This window comes from Channa argus, chromosome 9, assembly GCF_033026475.1.
Source record: "Channa argus isolate prfri chromosome 9, Channa argus male v1.0, whole genome shotgun sequence".
NCBI lineage: Eukaryota > Metazoa > Chordata > Actinopteri > Anabantiformes > Channidae > Channa > Channa argus.
In genome coordinates this window covers 22,165,628-22,188,863 of record NC_090205.1, presented here as the reverse complement: position 1 = coordinate 22,188,863, position 23,236 = coordinate 22,165,628, and the positions used below count along the sequence as shown (strand labels likewise).

Here is a 23,236-nt window from a genome sequence, read left to right as displayed (position 1 = left end):
ATAGGCCACAGCAAGAAGAAATCATGAAGTTAGAACTTGTGGTGCGTTTTTTGTTGTTGTTGTTGTTGGTGGTGGTGCCACCATAATGATTATTTGTGGTATCATCTTTTTCATTGCTACTCACAACCTTGACCTTGTGGAAGACAGACGTCTTTATTCAGTTTCAAATATAGTATAGTATAAAAGGTGGCCTCTAAAAGTAGACTGACTTCAATAACTGGTCATTTTTTTTCACCAGGAATTCAAAAATCGTTTGTTTTTTGGTGTAGTTCACTTTATTCTGTCATTTCCTTTCCTATTATATGATTCTCACTTTGTGTCAGTGTGTGGAGGATGGTAAGGGCACAAAGAAAATGCTTTGATTTGTTCTTAATCTCATTGTGCCAACGAAATAAATACATGTATGGAATGAACGAAACAAAAACGGAAGGATACCTTGAAAGAATTACCTTGAGACGGGCAATCTATGGACCATAGCTAACTCAGTAAAATGAAACGTCAGCCTTTTTAGTTTATGGTGTCTTCCAGTGTTCTGTTATATTCACTGTCACCGCTGTTCCTAATTGAAATTCACTTGACTATTCCTGTAAGTAGAAAGTGAAGGATAATGAAAGTCAAAAGAACGAGTGACAAAAGGCAATTAAGATTATTCTTCTGTTGTTTTTCTGTGCACAGGGCCCTACAGCCTGTAGCTACAGCTAGATCCATGGCAATCATCTACGCATTATAGTAGATCATTTAAAAACTCCCATGGCCCCCACTATGAGGAGACCCATGATTTTGATGTGTAAACTGAAGATTATTTATTAATCTTGTAGGGCACCAGAATAATTATGGAGTCACAGTCACATATCAGAGGCATATTCTACAGATAATTGATATTTCCTCTTTTCTTTATTTTCACCAAAAGAATAAAGATTTTGAAGTCACTTATGGAATCATGTTAATATGTTTTATAAACGTGTGACACTTTTTGGTTGGTTGGGCAACATGGTTGTTTTACAACTGTCACTAGACATTTTACCATACAAGTCAGCATTTCTTAAGTTGAACCTGTGTGTCTGTGGGATTTACAGTGTTTTATTTGTTTCATCTTTTTTTACACTTACATGGCTTTAAAGCAACTGTATAGTGCATAGATGTTTTAGCATTATCTATATTTTACACATTTATTCATTTATTCCACATTTATTTTAAAAACCATGTGCAGTGACAATAGGTTTTCTGCCAGGGCCACATATCTGTGGTATATTGTTAGGGTATTATAAAACTGAATTTACCAAGTTGACGGCATTCAGCTGCCAAGTCATTCACTCTTACTCTTACTCCGCATGTAAAAAAATTGTACAAGGCAAGAACTTCAGCATCTTTCTTGGGAACTTCTGTGACATAATGATATATATTAATTTAAATTTACACAATTAATTTTATTTGCTTTTCTAGGATGTGGTCTGGGGATTGAACTCTTTGTTTACGGTAAGTTCCTTAGACTCAGACATAACTGTCTTAACACAATAAATAAGATTCATTTTGTCTTTTCTCATTTGTTTGATTGGGTTCTCCTTTATTTTAGGACGTGTAAATATTAGATTAAGTTTAAGGTCTTATTTATGCGGAAATGGAGAAAGGGGTTCACAGGCTTTCAAGTGCCCCTGTAGATTGATTTTTTTAGGAAAAGTAGTCTAAGTGAAGTGAATGTAATTGTTCTTTGCAGTTCCAGTAATCTAATACATATATGCCTAATGTCTGGTATTTAAACAAGGAGCCTTTGACAAGAGGGCTCCTTCCATACTATACCACACTGAACATTGCTTTTTCTCATGAGCTAATAAGCCTATTCTTTTGAATTTAGTTTTTTTTAATTGGACAGTCGCATTAGTCCAAACCTAAATTCGATTAGCCATGGCCATTCTTAATTTGCTTTTATAGCCGTGATAAGACCATCATTTTTGTATTAGGGGAAATTATCTTTCTTTTTATGCAGACCATTTTGAGATAATAAGGGGATAAAAAGATAAAAACAAGAATACTTCATTACAGATTATGTTTGTGGAAATATAGCAACTCTGGATGTGCCCAGAGTTAGATGGTGATTCAAAATGAAGACAATTGAATCTCAGTTAAGGTCATTACTGGGGAAAATGTTAATACTGAACAAATATATGTTCCTATACATTTTCTTTTCTCATTATAGTGCACAAAGTATAGAGTCCCTTCCAAAAGCATCAAAACTGCAGGGACTTGGAAGGAACTGGATCTTAAATTCTTTAATTAGACAATAAAATATGTGCTTTTAAACATGATGAATGCCAAAGAAAGGAAGCAGTTGAAAGAAATCTCTAACATGCTAAATGCAGGCTTAGATAACTCTATCATTAATTGCATTTTAAATGTAATTCACACTTACCCTGAGGTCAGGGCTGTTTCTGCAGTGATAATGATATAGGTAATCTTTACTGTTGTGTCGTGCCCTAAATCTTACTTATTATAACCATTAAATAACCCTTCAGGCCATCATCTGTTTTATCTCTTCAACAAAAATCCACTTTACTTGTCATTTGTAGTCGCTAATTATGCTTTTTTTGTTTGATCCAGTTGCAGAATCCAGGGTGACATTGCAGTCAACAAATAGTGCTGAAGCAGCAGCAGCTGTTTTTTATTAGGGAAACAAAATAGACCTACTGATAGTGATAGTAGTGATTCCTTAAAAGATTTCAATAATATCACTAACTATTTGAGGACCAGTCACTGCTGTTTCTTGACTCAGTTTTGTACTACAACTTCATAGTTTTTACCTATACTTATTAACTTTTTTATTAATTACTTATGTTTTTACCTCTGCTACAGGATCTGTTGAACTTCGATGACCCCTTGAACATCGATGCAGCAGAACATCATCTGAGGGACAAGGTTAGGCTCCTCAAGGGAATTCTACTATAACTTGATCTTTAATTCTGGTGTATTCTTTATATTCATAATTAAATTTAGTGTCAACAGTGACCAGTAATTGACATGTAGACATGCAGATACTTCGTTTGTTATGCCGCCCCATAGTGTCTCAGAAGTGCTTATAGTCCCCATAATCATATTTGTATCCTAAATTCTTTTCATAGAACAATGTATTTGGGCAAGACACAAAGTTGCTGCAGGGGCTACATTTTCTGCTGCTGCTATCACTAACAGTCTGTGCTTACTCTTTGCTTTTGTAGTTGGACTTATGTGACCATCAGTTGAGAGTGTTTTACTTCTATACAGTAGGCTAAAGGCAAAGAGCCTTTTTGAGCAGAGAATGGCTTTGACATCATATTCAAGTGCTGTATGCATGGAGCTGAGCCATATGGTGTTTTTAAAAAATCTACTTGTTCAAGCACAATTATATTGTTCAGTGCCTCTACAGTAGACAGCAGGATCCACAATTTGTAAGTCGAATAAGCACCCTGATCCAGGTCTCTGAATTCCTAAGACCCTCACTGCTGTCTCCTTGGTGGTTGGATGAAAGTGATTGTGTATGTCTGTGCAATAATATGTAACATCTACAAGCCTGCATTTTAGTTTGTCTTGGTTTCTGAACACTTATTTTTACAGCTGATTTAGGTTTACTAATGAAGCTTAGGGTCTTAACATCAAGCCAGATACTCCGCTAGCATGGTAGTGATTTAATGCCAGCAAAATAAAAATTCATGATGATCCGAAATGATGGACACCATAACAAATAGATTGTTAAGGGTTACCGGTATTTTTGCCATTTACCGAGGTCTATGCTTAGACAAAGGCAGCATCATTGTTCACATACTTCCTTTGCGTAGTTTGGGTATGTCTGGAGGATTTTAAAGGTTACTCGCAAGGGGGCAGACTCGGACCTAATTATCGCTGATCTACAGCATTTTTTTCCTCAGAAACTTTCGCTTTTTCACAATATAAACCATAGTCTTGGCAACACTTGAACAAGTTAATGTGGGGCTTACGGCAGAGAAAACGGCAACAACATAAAGGTTAGGAATGTAGAGGGTATGTAGACAGAAGTGGTTGTGAAAAGGTTCAGTAAGTTTCTTCCACAATTGTTGTTGTGATTTAAAAATGTCGCTGGGACAGTTTTTTTACCAGCTATACACTGGATTTCATCTAATATACTTCTATTGTTTGTCTCTGATGACATGCACAACCGACTCTGAATCAATACAGGCTACAAAATACTGCCATTTTCCATAGGTGTAAGCATAGTTAGCAGTAACTATACTTCAACCCTCACTTATCCTCTTCCTGTTTGCCCTCTTCCACTTGTTTCTGTCTTGTCTATCAGCTCCCTAATATTCAAATTGTATTCAGTGCATTATGCGGAGTCAAAAACGGTCGAGAAACTGATGTTCTCGGTGTTTTGCTTAGAGTAAATGCTTACCTGAATTCCCAGCTGCAAGAGAGCCTGTTAACCAGGGAAATAGTTGTTGAGGGTGCTGAAAGCATTTTAAAGTACAATATTTGACCTTTGGCCCTTTTCCACATACCCTTTCCCTTGATACATTGGGGTCTACCCAGCAGTGCGTGATAATGGCTGCCCTGTGACTCCATTAAATGTGAAAGAGTTTGTGTTTTTGTGGAAGGGAGGGGGAAAGAGAGAGTGAGTTTGCAAAAAATAATTGCTAATTTGAGCAGAGGTTTTGATTGTTGTAGATGAGTCACTGGTCCCATGTGTAGGAGGACAGTGTCAATTGGGAGCTTTTCATAAAATAAATACAATGTCCTCTAAAAAACCCTCAGAAACCCAGATTCATTTGTTAATGATCCAAAACTTCTCTAATTCACTGTGTGTGTGTGTGTGTGTGTGTGTGTGTGTGTGTGTGTGTGTGTGTGTGTGTGTGTGTGTGTGTGTGCGCGCGCGGGTGCTTTTTTACAGGTACATGTAACTTTGTAACATGTAATTCACTGAGGCCATAAATAACAGCATTTGTTGAACCAACTACAGGTAGTAGGTAGTATAGTTGTGAATAAATAGTTGTGTTAATAAAGAGCTGTGTAAAGTGGCTGGATCTGCATCAGTAGGCCAACATTCCAGTGACATGCAGTGTTTTGGTGGCATCATTCACTGCTGTAATTTGACACACCTCTGTACAGTATTGGACATTTCTTCAAAGTATTGGTGGCTCTTAGCAGTATTTGTGTGTTAAGATGTATCAGGAATTTTCAATGCATTTCCGTTCCGCTTTGAAGGGAAATGGTACAGGTACATGTAAATGATCTTCCACTTGCATAGTGTTTTCTACCATTAATAGTACCTGTAGCGCTTTAGGAGCCAGGAATTGAACCACCAACACTGAGATTATTGGACAACTGCTCTACTTCCTGCTATGTCTATCTCCAATAAATCAAATATAATTTCTGCAATGTAGTTGTATAAGGCAGTTTGTTAGATAGAATGGAAGGAAAAGTGGCTTTGCTAATAAAATTTAGAATGACATTACTGGCAAAATTGATATTATATGTAAATTTGTGCTGTGCAGTCAAGGTTGTCTGGAGTAACAACAACTGAGAACACAGTCATCTACCCATGACCCACTCCCACTGAGTCACAGCCCGCTGTAATCAACTTCAACAGTGGGTGGGTGGCGGTGTGGGAGTGTGTGTCAGTACACATGCATGTTTATGCATGCAGATGTGTGTGTTTGTGTTTGTGTTTGTTGAAGCTTTTCAAGTGGAACTCCTCTGGCTGCTCTGTTAATACATTTGCTGATTAAACGTGGCTTAAAGTAAGCATCCTCATGGGCAATTTAGGAGTTTCACAATGTGTGTTTACGTACATGTGTTTCTGGGTGATTATGGTATTGCTAGTTGTGTGTGGATTTTTTGGTGTCTATTATCGGAGTTTAAGGATGGCACTAAAATGGAATAGGCTAATTGCATAAAAAGACTATGGAGCATGACTTGTGGTTACTTGTGGATGAACATTTGTATAAAGTGAATATGGAAATATTAAAGATTTTGCGAACAAAACAAAGCATTATGTAGTGTTTGCCTAGGAATTGTTTCAAAACACCTCCTTTGTGTGCAACTCCCTCAGGGAATTTTAGTTTGAATCTTTATGAAGACTGCAGATGAATACTGAGCTTTCCTGTCCCGATATAAAATCATCAAAGATGCTTTATTTGTATAGACTAATTAGGCTTCTGTAAAGCATAATAGCATGTGGGAGAGAAGTTGTTATTAATGTTTACAGATAATGTTTTATGTTGGATTGACATCAGATTTTTGTGTTTTTCATGGAACATATAGTCAGAATAACATTACAGGTATAATCTTTGGACCAACATTTTCCTTCTGATTTGTGTTGATATAGCATGTCATTCAGAGTCACAGTTTGAGTGGTATACAATGGCTAATTGTAATAACATCTTTTCAAACATAAGACATTAAACAATCATGATAACATGGAATTAGTGTCTTGTGAGTCTCGTCTCAGTGTGAATACTTTCATCCGTAGAAGACGGGTTCATGTGAAGGCTTTGTAGAGTATTTTGTGTCATGGCCAAATCTTTAGTTATTTGTCCCCAGTTGTTTTGTTTGTGTGTGTGAATTAGGGGTCCTGTCAAGTAAAGATGCAAATTATCACATATTAGCATTGTTAATAAATCCTCAACTCACTTGTTATTCAACTCCAGTGTCAAGTTTAATTGCAAATTCACTGTTTGATCTTTTGACCAAAAACCTCTCAACATTAAACACCAACCCTGAAACCTGATCTAAACTGTGTGTGTACATGTGGCAAATGGCCACATGTACACATGGGAATCTAATGCAGCCAGATTCCCTTCTCTTTGCCTTATTGGCTTACTGACCATGAAAAGTGATCACAGAAGAAAAGACTTCCGAGTTGTTGCCTACCAGGTATTTCAAATTCTCTATTTATCCCTTGCAAATCTTAGCCTTAATGTCCTGTTCTTAGCTGACACACGTGGCACCCGATGAGGTCTTCTGCTGCTTTGGTCTGTTTACTTCAAGGTTTGATGTGTTGTCTGTTCTGCATACCTTTTCTTGTGATACTCTTTCTGTCAAAAAGGACAGTAAGAATGAATAAAAATACAAAATAATTGATCATTATTCATCTAGTGAATCCACAGATAAATGATACAGTCAAATGTGGCTCCAGTCACCTGATTATGTTGTGTACCTGTTCTGTGTCTTTAGCTGAGGCAGTAAAGGACAGTTGGACAGAGAGAGGATAGTCTGACTATCTGCTGCTGTTCTTTGTTCAGTGAGTAGGTGTGATATGAGGAGCAGGAGTTGATGGTGATGTCAAATGGGTTGCTACAAATGCTAGATGTAAAATGTGTTGCCTTTTTTCTTTTTTTCTCTTTTGTGCGAACTGGTGAGCCAAAATATTTTGTCTTTGTGATTTGGAACACAATACAGACAAATTCATTTCCTGACTCGACACTGTATTGTCGATGCAAATTGCGACTGAAAGCAATGCAAATTACAGAGGCATTTCTTAACTCTTTGTTTAAATGGTTATTATTATCTTTATTAAAGACAGTGAAAATGCAACGAGTTGTGTGTTAATAAAATAGACTGATCTTTTTTATAATTTAAACACAATTAAAAGTCCCATAATTAAGAGTCCTTGAGTCATTCATTATGAATGATCTCCAGAGACGGTTCTGTTCAGTTCATTTAACACTTGAAAAAGATTGAAGAATTTTTGAAGTGTTCACACAGTGAGAGTCCTCAGTCTGTCTTTTCAACAATTCAGCATTGTCACCTGCTGCAAATCATGGCATGTGTGATTGACTCCTCTAACAATCAAGCTCTCACCCGTGCCTTGTGCTGAGCCTAAACACTGCCTCATGCTCTTGTCATAGCTCATGAATATTTCTAACGCTGAAAATCATTTGAACAGATAGCGGTTTGGTGATTTATTTAATGAAATCATTTACTATGATTACAATTTAACATGTTTATTTTGTGAGGGTCAGGCCCCAACTTAGTGTGAGACATAAGAGCTAAATGTAGACAAAAATGTGGAATTAATTTTCTTCTTCATTTTCCCCTTCTGTTTACTCCTGGGGCTTTCCGTTGCTTGGTTTTTAACTTTTAGCAGCATTTCAAAATAAGCATTTATGCCCATTATTTTACAGTCTTAGCCAGTTTTCTGTTGTAAGTGTTGTAATTCCTTACTGAATTTAGGCTAGCTTAAACACAGGTTTTAAACTAATGTGTGTGTGTCGTCTGCCAGTGTTTGCTCTGTCCTTCAGGTTAATGCAAGGTTGTTTAATTGTGGCAACCTGTAGCTTTTTAAATGCATTTTAATGCAATGTTTGTTTAGCTTCTGCGTCTTATTGTCTGGATGTCTGGTGTCTGTGCACCCTGCGAACGTTCTTCAATATTTTCTCAGCAACATGGCTTGTGCCTCTGTTTCAGTTTTGTTTGCTTTTTGTGGCTTACTAAGGTTTGCAAAAGACAGCTGTGGACACAAGTAGACAAATAGGGTCCATTGATATGTTTACTGAAGGGTCCATTAAGATTTTTCCAAATGGCAAGTTGAAAAAATCTCTTTTCTTCTTAGTTAATTTCACCTAGTCCAGTCATTCTACTGGTCAGATTTTAAGATGTAAATCTTAAAATTTTAAATGTTCTTAGTTGCTAAAGATGCATTTTGCATCTGGATGCAAGCTATCTGAAGTCAGCCATAATTCCCCGAACTGCCCATGGGTGAAACTAAATGTAAATATAGTAACATTATCTGTTTAATAGCTTTTGTGTGTGCTTTCTTTAACTATGCTATTGGCCTGCTTCTATAGATGGCAGGCATCCACCACTTTGGCCAGACTGAAGTATAACTATTACATGTATTGCCATGAAATTATGTGCAGATGTTCATGATTTTGAGCGCATGATTTCTCATAACTGTGGTGATCTTCTAAATTTCCCATTTAGCATCTCCCCTCAGGTACATTTTCAGTCAAACAAACCAAAAACAAGGCTGTGGACTGATTCAAATCTAATTCTTAATAAAACAGAAATAGAGGTTATAGTGATAAGTTATTATGTAGTAATCTATTTTATGTTGTTTCGAAAAATATATATGGTTGTGTGTGTGTGTATGTGTTTGATAGTATTTGAAATGTACCTTGATATGCTGCACATTGCTATAAGCTTGCATTATACACCTCATCCCTAAGCCAAAGTCTAAAAACATTTTTGAATTATTCAAACCTCTGAACTTTCAATTTGCAACAAATCAGATTACTAGCAGCTTAAACATGATCTCTAAGCTGCCCGAGGTGACTGTTTGTTTTAGTTAAAGATGTAGTTTTTGGCCATTTTCTAAAGTTGTCTTTTCCTCTGTCAAACAAGTGTCATAATGTTCCCCTGTGATTAGCAGAGCTAGGCCATATTGGATGAGTACATTATAATTAGTTACCACACCCTCAATCAAACTCACTCTTCAGTCTCAATTCACTTGCAGATACACACTGCACAGCCAAAACTGACTCTTTATTGTTGCTCTTGCTAACCCCACCCCCAATAACACACAGACACACACACACACACACACACACACGTTTTATCATGTTCTCCATTTCTCACACATACCCTAGTGACCACACAGAAGCCCCAGCAATGTGTGCATGACTAACTGGCCCCTGGAGTTGAGGCATAAATCAGTGCACTGATGTCAGTGTGGGAGACTTGTATGTGAACTTTCATATTAGACAGCAGGACACAGGAAGCATGATGTTATTTAATGGTGTAGACCTCTATGGAAATGGATCAGTGATGGGCTAACAAGTAAAAAAAAAAAATAGATGAAGGAAACAGAGAATGATGGGTGTGACTCATAGAAAGAATGAGGCTACATGCAGTACACCATTGATTGTGCTGCGAATAAACTGGTTAAATATTCTAGTGTATTTCTACTAAAGTGAATATTAAGTTGATATGTAAATTATACTATTAAAGATCAACAATTACATTTATGTAATAATTATTTTTGGGTAATATGACATCACACTGCCCTGGAAATGTGTTTTGTGTTTAAATGCTTACCTAGGCCTATGCACTCAGAACATGCTTTATCCTGGTATATCGTTCTCATTAATGTCAGAATGTCTGAAGAGGGGCTGTGGTTATCATTGACTCATTAGCAATTAAAGCGAAAAAACTGCTCATTCTGTGGAGGGCTGCTAAAGACAGGATTAGAAGATGTATGCATACATGCTGTGGTGTATAATCTTTGTGGATTTTCTATACAAATATGCCACACTAGTGCTCTTAGGGCCCTGGGGAACTGATTTTGCTTGCTGAAAATGGGTATAATATGAAACCCAGAAGCAATCTTTAAATACAATACTATTCTCTACGACCCTGGGTATTTGGGTGCTGCTGAAGCTTCTGCAAATCTCTATACAGTTTGTATCATCAATTATGAAACTCCAGTAAAGAATGTCCCCTTAGCTATAGTGTACAAGCAGTGGCCCAGAGTACAACAATTCCAGTGATTTACAATGTGTCTAGCTGCAGTACAGTTTTGCTAGCCCATGCACTATCTTTCATGTGGAGACAAAATAAAAGAAAATCTTTTCATAATAAACACAACTGAGGGATGTCAAAAGAGGAAGAAGAGTAGTACTCAGACACAGAACTCAAATGGGCTAGATGTGTGGGTCAAGGAGCAGCAAAGAGGAAGCTACAGATGTATGGATAGAAGGTGGATCCAGAGAGGCATGATTAACAAGAGAGACGAATGTCAGGGGAGGCAAGGACATACAGCAAGAGATATGACAAAGGAAAGGTGACTCAAGCAGACCACAAGGAGGAGGTGAAATAGTTTCACTCTGATAAGCTGGAAAATAAAAGTTTAAAGAAAGGTATTTAATCTTTACACCTATTATCCAGTGATGGTTTGACTGTCTTATACTTGAACGCAGCCTTCATTTCCTTACAGAAGCAAGTATATTGTACATTCATCTATCCATTATCTGTAACCATTTTTCCTGTTCAGGGTTACGAGGGGCTGGTGGACCCTATCCCAGCCAGACTCAGGGTTCACCCTGGACAGGCCATCAGTCTATGTCAGGGCTGACATAGAGAGACGTACACAGACAGACAACAATTCACATTCACATTTAACACCCACAGGCAATTTAGAGTCACCAGTTGGACTGTGGGAGGAAACCAGTGTGCCTGGAGGAAACCCATGCAAGCATGCAGAGAACATGCAAAGTCCACACAGGCCACAGCCAGCATGTAAATTTGAACCAGGGACCTTGTGTGGAGGCAGCGCTAACCACTCCACCACCGTGCTGCCAAAAATACATAGTTCATGATGTAATCAACAGCTGTAATCAAGTCAAAGGTCCTATTTGGATTTTGTGTTCAATGCTTCACATCCACTCCAGATAACAGATGCAAATGTACCAATCTGACCTACCCAATCCATCAATCATGAAAGAGGTTGGCTATAGGCCAGATGCGGTCAATAAAATGAAATACAGGTAACATTACAGGAAATAGGCAAGGTGGCAGAGGGGTTAGCACTGTGACCCTTAAAAAAAGGTATAAATGGTCAAGATCATTGAGGAATGGAAAATGGGAATTAGTGCATTAGAAACATTTGAAACTGTAAAAGCATCCACATTTATAGAGAGATCATCAGACCTGACACCCTCACATGTAGAGATGCTCACCAGTCACAATAAGCAAGGCTGAGTCAGTGAGGTGGATTTCACAGACCAGACTGTCGACTCTTTAATTATTAAAGACGTTTCAGTTGCCGACACTTCCACTCTGTTTTTGTAAATGTTCAAAATGCACGTGGATGGTAATAATAGTAATGTTTCTCTAAGCTCCAGTTCATCTTGGTTCTATTTAAATTTTGCTTTTGAGTATCCCAATTTATTTTTAGGATCAAGGTATTAACATCGAAATTGAAAATGTTTTGCCAGGGAAACAAATGACACTTTTAATGTCATTGTGGGTGATTGTTCTATCTAACTCCTATTCTTTTTCTTTACATTTCTTTCATCCAGGAGGATTTTCGGAATAAAGTTCAAGAATACATCAAGCACTACGCGAGATGATAGATGCACCTACATCAGCCTACACCAATCAACCAAACTGCTCTACCTTGCCTCTGCTTATTTTGGCCAACTCCTCGATGTGTACGAATTAACAGCTGACTCTTCCCACTCCACTTATTTTGGCACCACAGCCACACCTCTGCCCTCTCTGTTCGCCTGATTGCAATAAGCTCCGTCTTTGAAGGAATGATTACTTTTTAATTATGCGTTTATAAACAGAATTTACTTTGAAAAGAAAAATGTGCTTCAGTTATCCTAAACTGTTGAGTGTTAAGTGACCACGATGTCGGTTCATTGTGGCCCGATCACTGAATGATGCTACTTTGCTGAGGCGAGTGTATCTGAGGCACGAAAACAGCAAAGGATTTGATGTAACGATTTACTTGCATATTAAAAAAAAAGTGAAGAAGTCATGTTTAGGTGTTTTAAAATTTGACAAGAGAAAGAATTTCTGTTACTATCAGATCTCTGTTCCAGTGCCTGCCATGTTTGTGTTGCTGGAGAGAAAATGCATGCAAGTTCACAGACATACACACAGAGACAGTCACATCTTGTGGTGAAAAGGTGAACAGTTACATACATGTCTTTCTAATGCTCCGCACAGGTTGGAAAGCCTACAGCCCCCAGCCACACTAGACAGCATGTGAATGACCACAATGTATCATTTTGTTGTCCCATTGCATGTGCAATCTCTCTTACACACAAACACACACACTCTCCCTCTTTTGTGTGTTTACAGCTCCTGTGTGATAAACTAATACTAAAACTGCAGCCAAATGAATTGTACTATTTTCAGCCTCATCCCTTCTCTGCAGCCCTCCCCTACTCCCATTGCTGTTTTTGGTCGCTTCTCCATCTGTCTCTCTGTTGCACACAAAACACACACAAAACCATATGTACCTTTTTCCATTGAGGTTTATTCATGCTTGCAGTGCAATCAATGAAAGTATGAATAAAAGTTACACATTTTTGGTATCATGGCTCTGTATTTGTACACACTGGTTTTCAGATGAAATGGTGACATGGGTTAAAGGTACCTATTGAAATTACATTTTATATGTCCATAACAGAGTAGGAAAGTTATTTCCCCCCAGTCTTCCAGGCTAAATGAGCATATAACGTACACCTAAAGCAGCTATATTTGTACGAACAGTCAGTTGACAGTGTGAAAGTAAAAAGGTGTCAAATGCTTGAACTGCAGATAATCTCTTGAATTTTCAGCTCCCCTGGGATTTATTCAGATTTCTAGCATCTTTCACTGCTCAAGTTGAACCCCGTAATCATTGCTTCATTTCAATCACATCCTGCTGCAGTCCAGAATAAAATGACAATGTACTACTGTCCCAAGACCTAATGACTGCACTCTGTGTACCCTTTTGTTCTATTAACCATATGGGATTTCACAAACTTCATTGTGGATTATGATATTTAACAAGCATAATACTCCTGTACACTGTCATTTTCTTTGTATGCGAAAGACCTGCATGATTTCACTGTATGGATGTTTGGATGTGTTAAAAAAAAGTCATGAGTAAGTCCTAGAAGAACACAATATTGAGTGAGCTAGCTAACAAATCATCGGTTTTCGGATTGGCGTAATATGTTACAAGTCGTTTTTTATGGCATTGTTGAATTAGACCACTCACTATTGCTCATTATTGTGCTTGTATAGGTGCTACTGTTCAACTGCTGCCATAACTAGAGTAAACGATACACTGTGTGGTGGCTCTGAGGACTTTAGGTAAAGGAATAATGTCCACATAAACCGTTTCTGTTGTGGGTATTGGGCTACAACGCATGTTCATTTTGTGTGTCAGAGAGGGACTGTGTCACTCATTCGCCTGTGAGGACATGCAGTGTATGCTGCTTGGCCCTGGCTTACTTAGTGCCTCCCAGTTTGAATTTGATCTCTGAACATTGACTTCATTCAGCTTTGTCATCAAACTTATGCATGAGGCAAAGTCTACGTAATCTGCCAGCGGTGCAGTTTTCTAAAGATGCCAGAAATGTAGGTTGTTGGGGGGTTTTTTTGTTTTGTTTTGTTCGAGGAGCGTGTGTAACGATTGAAATGTTGGCCTTGTGGAGTGTCTATGCGTGGCGTGTATGTGTATGTGAGCAGTTACAGAATGACGTAAAAGACATAACTTGTTAGGTTGCTGAGATTTTCTCTGCCTCTGCTTTTTGTTTGTTTTTTTTTTGTTTGTTTTTTTGATTCTGGCCCAGGGTTCAACAGCTCAAATTATTATTGTTTTCGTATTGAATTTAAACGGAACAACACAATACCGGCTTCTGCCAAAGTAAAGGACCTGGGGGTATATGACAAATCCATGTCCACTTAAAGCAAATGTGAATGTGGGCATTACGTGGCATTTTCCTGGATGGTTTTTGATCTGCTCAGACATCCAAGGCTAATGTACAGGAACTGCCTGTTCATATGAAGCTATCTGGTGGTGGCTTGTTGGCTTGTCATTGCTATGACAGAAAATCATGGTATTGTTTGCCTCCAGGACATGGTAGCCCAACACTCTGTACTTTATTTTAGACACTTTGTCATATGTCCTTTGATTTGGCAGGTAGCAGTATTTTCAGTTTCCCAGGATGTTGTGGGAATTGTATGCATTAGAGCTAACACCATCTTTGGGCCAGTGAGGAGGATGTGAAATCCTCAACGTTTTCCTTCTCAGATTGTATGTCCATTTTTTAAGACATATTAAACTGAATATAAATATAACTGTGTCTTCTGTTGTATTTTGTTTAGTAACACATTTTTAGTTGAATAATTTGCATTTATGACCATATACTTGCAGAGGAAATGACATTCCCATTAGGCCTGCATCGCACAACATAGAATGACCAACTCTTCAGGCAAAGCCTCAGCAATCCATCTCCATTTGGCAATGGACATGCCTTTGAAGACAGCCGGGTCACATTATGGCCAGAGAACGCTGGTTTGAAACAAGACTAATGGAGGCCATTTACATCAAACTGGCATTAATAACAGAGGAGGTGGTCTACGACACCACTTATCACCAACGTACAATAGTCCCGACATCCCTTTCCAGGCAGTTTAACAGCCATTTATAATTTGACCAGTAAGGACATATGATGGATGGTTGAGACAACAATATATTGACTCAATAGAGGTGAAATGCCTCCCCACCAATCACAATTAAAAAACATTTTTTAGAATGAGGGTAATAAAATTTTTAAGATCCACAAGTCCAAGTATACCATGACCAAATGACTATTAATCTCCACAGAATTACTTCAGAAATAAATTATATTAAAGAGCTAGGTTATGTGCAGCATGACACAATAGGGGGAAACATTTGAAAATGCAATTGTACCTTTGTACTTTACAAACAAAACTATGAGACTAATTAAAATAATTAATTTATTCCAGAATGACTGTTTCTTAGTTTGAAATTATCCAATCACTGAGGTTGATTTATTTATTGTTTATTGGTGACATTGGAAACTGATAAAGCTTTCAGCCAAATTTCGGGGCTTTTGTCAGCTAACTGAGTTGCTAGGTTTAAATTAACACAATGAGGGTTGTTGTTTTTGTTAGCTGATGCTTCCTGTTTCCAAAATGTTTATAAATATATGCAAGTGTATTCAAAGTGTATTCAATCGAAAACTGAAATCACATATTTATTAAATTATTCCCTTAGACCCTTTGACACACAAATTGTGATTAGGCACATTCTTTTTGCCTGATTTATTAAGATCTGTATAAAGAATAATGGAAGTGGTTTGGGCACACAACTGTGTATATAAGGTCCCACAATTCACACTGACAATCTCAGCAGCCACCCATTAATCACTCCACACAGAAGCCGCAACCTGCTTGTAAATTGTCACAAGACATTTGAAGGACTCTTGAGAGCAAAAGAAAAATGATTCTCTGGTGTGGTGAGACAGAGATTTAATTCCAAGCCACTACTGTATATCTGGCAAACACCAGACACTGCACCGTCACTACAGAGAAGCATAGCGGTGGCAGCATCATGTTAAATGGAGGTTCATCTCAGCTTCAGGGTCAATGAGTTCAGAACCGATGAAACAGTGTATGTAACCAAATACAGTCTTTGAAGAAAACCTGCTTCACACTGCCTGAGACTGGGAGCACAGTTTACATTTCAGCATCACAATGAACCAAAGAATACACCCATGACAAAGCTAGTGACAGTCCTTGAACTTCCAGTCCTATGGTGCATTAACACCACTGAAACCCAGCGTAGTCACTCAGTCCTTTTTTTTTTTTTTTTGTCCTTCCTGCTTATCCCGTGAGTTCAGGGTTGCGACAGCAGATCATTGTCCGCATGTTGATTTGACACATTTTTTTTTTTACGCCGGATGCCCTTCCTGATGCAACCCTCCCCAATTTCTAGCGGGCTTGGACCGGCACTGCGTAGCTGGGGAGGGGAATGGGCTGTTAGGGGTTTGGTGTCTTGACCAGAGACACTTCAACATATAGCCGGGGCCGGGGATCTAACCACTGACCCTGTGGTCCGTGGATGACTGCCTTTACCAACTGATACAGCCGCTCCCAGCGTAGTCACTCAGTACACCCCACTTAAAATAGTTGATGATAACAGTAGTAGAGAAAACATTTAGTCTACAGTCACTGAGAATCTCGATAGCTGGCTGCTAGACACTCAAGAGAATTTTTTTTTAAACTACTCTGCGCTCTGTTTCCTGATTATTTATTACATTGATTAAATATAAGGTAAGTACGTTATGCTACCAGGACAGAAAAAAAATTACTTGTCAAAACAACATTGTTGATAATGATGTTGTTAAGTTGTCTGCTATTTTTTTATATAGTTTATAAAAAGTTTCATATCACAGCAAGCCCCAGAATGACAGGTTCACCAGAGCCCTGCAGTTTGCCATCAGTAGTGTGAATGTAAAATTAGGTCTGTGACGCACTAAGTCAGTCAGCAGTACAACCATCTGTGAGCATCCGTTATCTTTTGCACCGCAGTCGGAGAAAATTCTTTTTCAGCTTTTAGGATGACTCAGCATGTTGAAGAGCACTGTGATTGGCTTAATTGAAACCATGGTATTAACAATTTATAAGTCTTTATTAGACATATACTCATTCACAAATTGCTTTAAACCACCTGTAGCAAGTGATGTTTGTTTATAGTCTCAGGTCTTTCACTTCTTCTTCCTCTTACACCAGAACAGAACAGACATGTTAGTTGATCATTTGCTCTAGATTTTGCAGCCGATTTAAACGCCACTTGTTAGCCCAGACAGAAGGCAATGTGAGGCAACGTAGCAGTTGGTCTTCATTGCCGCTAGATCTTCGACGTTGGCTTGATGTGTCTCTCCCCTTAAACCCCAAAGAGCATCTGTGGAAAGACCTGTTCACAGATACCTTCAATCCAATGTGATGGAATAATAGGATATAAGTTTTGGGTTTGACTTTTCAATCATTTTGCAAAAAATGTCTGATATTTCAGACACACATTCCGTTTAAATTTTCAATTTAATTTAGTACACACATAAAGGTGTACAAAAAGTAAAGTGGTCTAAATCCTTTCTGAAGCTGCTGTACATAGTAACAATCCTTTCCTTCCTCTCACCAAGCTAAAAGTGAGGTGCACTTATTGTAGCCAGTAGTGGGATATGTGTGCATCCTTCCACATGCATCCACACAATGTTTAAGACCCACTGATGGCTGTCAGCCATTCACACATTTTAGTTGGCTGGTGAAGACACACACATATTGCTGTCATCTGTCACTCACTCACACAGTGTGTCATTACAGCTGCCTGTCATGCTGCACTCTTACCCTGTGGCTATAATGCTTTATGAATGCTGTGTGTGTGTGTGTGTGTGTGTGTGTGTGTGCACGCCTGTGCATTGTGACAGGTGACAGCCACAGCCAGTTAATGAGATGTTGAATGTTATAAACCATATATCTGCAGTTCTACGGATTTCTTTGTCCTAACACACTTGCCTGCTGAGCCTAAATACATTCAGTCTTCTTTAAACACCCTTGATTAACTTGAAGCACATATTTCCACTTCCATTAGCAGTCTGAGAGTGGAAGTGACAAAATAATGAGCTGTAAAAATTGTGTCTCTTGAGAGTTCCTGTTGACAGCACACCTGCCAGCCACATCTAGGAAAAGATGAATGGTTTAAATGATGGGTACTTTGTCAGGCAAATTGGCTGCAGCCAACAGTTCTGTAACCTGGGAACTGACTTTGATCAGTAAAAGTTAATGTCAAAGCAAGAATCCAAAGCTCTACTTTCTGATCATTTTACAACTAAGAAATCCAACATGTAATAAGCTAGGAAACAGGAGTAGGGGACTAGATTTTCTGTAAAAATACAACCCACACGTAATAAGATTAAGAGAAGATTAAATTTCATAATAATATGATTAGTGGGCGACTGTGGTTCAGGAAGGTAGAGCGGTTGTCCACCAATCTCACAGTTGTTGGTTCAGTCCCCGGCTCCTCCAGTCACACTTTGAAGTGTCCTTGAGCAAGACACTGAACCCCAACTTAGTTGCTCCCAGTGAGTGTTGGCCAGCTGCATAGCAGCTCCCCCATCGGTGTATGAATGTGTGTGTGTGTGATTGTGAGTGTGAATGGGTAAATAAGAAGCAGTGTAAAGCGCTTTGAGTGCCAATAGGTAGAAAAGCGCTATATAAGTGCAGAACATTTACCATTTATGATTAAAGGTATTCAGTGGCTATTCAATTAGGGACATATTTACAAAAGCAGATTGTGTGTTAACTAGTGTTAGGACTGATTCTAGAACTGCACAAAAGCTTTGGGCAGGGAGACATCAGAAGCCAAAAACAGACCAAAAAGGCAAATCAGCAACAGGCGAACCAAGGAGTTCTGCTAAAGATGGCATTGTCCTCAGAGAGTCCTAATCTCAATGTCACGGAGTCACTTGGGAATTACACGAAGACACAGAAGACAACAAGACAGCCTAAATACGTAGAGGAACTGTGGCCAGGAATAACGTTATGCTATGTAGATTGAAAAACATGCAAATGTACAAAGGAGAATTAGTGGTGTTTAAAAGGTAAAATGTGATTGCAGCAAATATTGATTTTTGTTTTTTACATCCTTACCCAACTTTTAGTGCCTAAAACATTTTCTTTCACAGTGCTGCATGTATGAATATGTGTACAAGGATTTTCTTGAGCTCCGGAATACAGATTATATTGAAAGCTGGTGTAATAGCATCGATCTCTTTATGATTGACAGTCCTTAAGCTTATCTATCTGGTTGACTAGTCTCACTTATTAATCTTATGACTCATCTCCTGAGTCATTTCCTAGGGTGATCTCACAAGTCATTTCAAGGGAAGCAATTAATGTTGGAACTTTACATTTACATCGTTATTATGTTCGACAGAGGCTGGGCAGAAGTACACAGTATTTAACATTGACAGAAAGATGTGGGCATCACTGCAGTAAGAAAAATGTTTTGGCACTAAAATGGTACTAATTGTACACAATATCCCATTTTTAAAGGACATGTCCATTTGACACTGACTATCTTGTTTTCACAATATTTACATTAAATGTGATACAATAGAGGAAACCAAACACTATAAGTAAAAATCTTTTGTAAAGTACAGTTAGTGTAGTATCATTTGTAATCACTAATCTAAAGTAAGATTAATCAGATCCCAAAGGTAAAAGGTTGTTTCTGTGCAACACAGCATACATAAAGATGAGTTTAAACTAATGAATAGGTACAAATATTAAACTAATTATATAAACTATCTTTTGACGTGCTGGTGGGATTTTCAACAGTCTTTAAATTTGGTGCACAAGCTGTCCCTCAACAACAGCTTGGCAAGGAATCCAGGGAACACATTAATAAAAGTCTGAATTAAATAGACTAACTTTGAAAGATAGTGAAATGCAACCGCAAGGGGACACAAGCCAGTGTCTTCTTGTGCCAGTCCCAAGTCTGGATAAATGCAGAGGGTTGCGTCAGAAAGAGCATCCGACGTAAACACATGCCAAAATTAAAAATGAGAATCATGACTTTTAAACCAAAATTGACTCCCATACCAGATCGGTCGGGGCCTGTGTTAACAACAACCACCAACTGTGCTGTTGACCTACAGGGTACCAGTGGAAATTGGACTACTGTTGGTCGAGGAAGGAGAGGAGGAAGGTGTGTTCGTAGGCAGAGAGAGAAGAGGAAAGCTAAGAATGTAGGACTGACAATAGGGACTTTGAATGTTGGTACTATGACAGGGAAGGCTAGAGAGTTGATTGACATGATGCAGAGAAGGAAGGTGGATATACTGTGTGTCCAGGAGACCAGGTGGAAAGGTAGCAAGGCTAGAAGCTTAGGATCAGGGTTCAAGTTGTTCTACCATGGGTCAGATAGGCAGAGAAATGGAGCAGTAGTTATCCTGAAAGAGGAGTTTGTGAGGAACGTTCTAGATGTGAATAGAGTCATCTAGAAAGAGGAAATTGAACAAGGAGACTTGGTCGTGGAACGAGGAAGTTCAGGGGTGTACACAGAGAAAGAGGTTAGCTAAGAAGAAGTGGGACACTGAGAGGACTGAAGAGAGTAGACAGGAGTACAGGGAGATGTAAGGTGAAGGTAGAAGTGGCAAAGGCCGAACAAAGAGCATATGAGGACATGTTAGGTTGGACACTAAAGAGGGAGAGGGGGAGCATTTGTGAGCAGCAATATGGTTTCATGCCTGGAAAGAGAACAACAGATGCAGTATTTGCTTTGAGGATGCTGATGGAGAAGTACAGAGAAGGTCATAGTGAGTTACATTGTGTCTTTGTAGATTTAGAGAAAGTGTATGACAGGGTGCAGAGAGAGGAGCTGTGGTATTGTATGAGGACGTCTGGAGTGGCAGAGAAGTATGTTAGAGTGGTGCAGGACATGTATGAGAGCTGTAAGACCGTGGTGAGGTTTGCTGTAGGTGGGACAGAGGAGTTCAAGGTGGAGGTGGGTCTGCATCAAGGATCAGCTCTGAGCCCCTTCTTGTTTGCTCTGGTGATGGACAGACTGACAGATGAGGTTAGACAGGAATCTCCATGGACTATGATGTTTGCAGATGACATTGTGATGTGTAGTGAGAGCAGGGAGCAGGTGGAGGAAAATCCAGAGAGGTGGAGGTCTGCTCTGGAAAACAGAGGAATGATCTTAGCCACAGTAAGACAGAATACATGTGTGTGAATGAGAGGGACCCAGGTGGAACAGTGAGGTTACAGGGAGCAGAGGTGAAGAAGGTGCAGGACTTTAAGTACTTAGGGTCAACGGTTCAGAGCAACGGTGAGTGTGGAAAAGAGGTGAAGAGGCGAGTGCAAGCAGGTTGGAACTGGTGGAGAAAAGTGTCAGATGTGTTGTGTGATTAAAGAGTATCAGCGAGAATGAAAGGAAAGGTGTTCAAGACGGTGGTGAGACCAGAGATGTTGTTCAGCTTAGAGACAGTGGCACTGAAGAAAAGACAGGAGACAGAGCTGGAGGTAGCAGAGCTTAAGATGTTGAGGTTCTATTTGGGAGTGATGAGGATGGACAGGATCAGGAATGAGGACATCAGAGGGACAGCTCATGTTAGATGTTTTGGAGATAAAGTCATAGAGGCCAGATTGAGGTGGTGTGAACATGTTCAGAGGAGACACTGTGAATATATCGGTAGTAGATTTCAGCTGCCAGGCAGGAATAGACTTATGGATGCAGTGAGAGAGGACATGAAGTTAGTTGGTGTGACAGAAGAGGATGCAGAGGACAGGGTTAGATGGAGGCATGTGATTTGTTGTAGCGACCCTGAAAGGGAACAGCCCAAAGGAAAAGAAGAAGAAAGTAATTCCCTTGGCTTTAAAAGGTGATGCTCCTGAAGCATCCGATACTGACTCCAAAGTGCACCTGCAGAGTCAATACTGGAAAGTGACTATTTTTTGAGCATACCTGCATTCTGCTTTCATGATACCACGCAACAGGTTGGCCCCGGCTGCTATGAGGGCTGCCATGTCTCCTGATCTGAAAATGGCATCTTGAGCCTCAAGCCATCAGTGAACCTCTCCTGTCAGCCATGATTTCTGGTTGGCATATACAGTATTGGTGTTAGTGACAGCCACACCATCAGTGCACTTGCTGATGTACGCTGTCACAGTCTGTATTCTCCTGGATGTTGGTCTGGACATTGTTTTGAGTGGCTGCTGCTCTGAACAACTCCCGGAGTGTGTGTTCAAAGCAGCCCTGTTTTGCTGTGGTGGCTCCCTCAGGACTACTCTAACAGGCTTTACCAAGGATCTGTAAACAGGCCTCAAAAGAACAGAAATGTGGTCTGAGTGGCCAGGGTGGGGGCGGGGGGAAGCTTTGTATACCTGTTTCACATCTGAGTAGATGTGGTCCAGTACCTTTTTTTTTTTTTTTCTTTTGTGGGAAAGTCGATGTGCTGGTGGAATGTTTCCAACATAGACCTAATTTCCACATCTGTTTGCTTATATTTCAGTTCTGACCAAAATGTTACAGTGAAGCTGCAATCCACTGAGCACCCAAGGCAGAAATTGCATGAGAATAATGGGGTCCAGGTCATAAATTGCAGGGGTTTACCTCAGCTTTCATTACAGGATTAATATGTTGAAGTGGCTGACAGCAGTTTCATCATGTGATTGGGACTCCATTCCTGTAGGTTAATGGCAGGGAGAACTCAGCCGAACATTGTTTTCAAATTGATGATACCATCCTGAATATATCGATGATATGTTCCAATAAATTTGATTAGACTGACAATATCATCCTTTAATAGTTGTTCACACTGATCTTTTCTATATTCGATACAGAAGTTTTTTGGAGGTATATCAGTTTTGGTAAAACTCTGGCAGGGACCTAGAAGTTGTAGAAGTTCAAAGGTACAATTAAGACCAGATTGTTGGGTTCTCTGAAACAACTTGAAAATAAATTGTTGCTTAAAAAAAGGGTTAATACGAAAAAGAAAGAAAGAAAAAAGGAAGAATAGTGCAGGACACTGGTGGGAGCCACCAATGCAATACACTGTGGCTATTCTGCAGGAAGGTCAGGGGTCCAGAAACTCCGGCGCAATTCATGCCTGTCCTTCATGCAGCCTAATGCATGCTTGTGCAATTCGGACCCAGCAGCTCAGTGACCCAACACATTTGAAATGCCACGGCCCCCTGTCCT

The 23,236-nt window shown here is 39.2% G+C and overlaps 1 protein-coding gene across 3 annotated transcripts in view; it reads left to right on the top strand.

Moving 5' to 3' along the window:
- ube2f (ubiquitin-conjugating enzyme E2F (putative)) overlaps window positions 1–14,589 on the top strand; it is a 47,320-nt gene extending 32,731 nt beyond the window's left edge. The window contains exons 8-11 of one of the 3 annotated variants that reach the window (XM_067516075.1): window positions 5–41; window positions 1,444–1,476; window positions 2,848–2,910; window positions 12,021–14,589. In XM_067516075.1, the coding sequence (XP_067372176.1) occupies window positions 5–41; window positions 1,444–1,476; window positions 2,848–2,867 (90 nt within the window). In that variant the 3' untranslated portion in view covers window positions 2,868–2,910; window positions 12,021–14,589. The remainder of the gene's footprint in view (window positions 1–4; window positions 42–1,443; window positions 1,477–2,847; window positions 2,911–12,020) is intronic. The other 2 variants (XM_067516074.1, XM_067516077.1) reach the window with 2 other exon arrangements.
- Window positions 14,590–23,236: the final 8,647 nt, after the last annotated feature.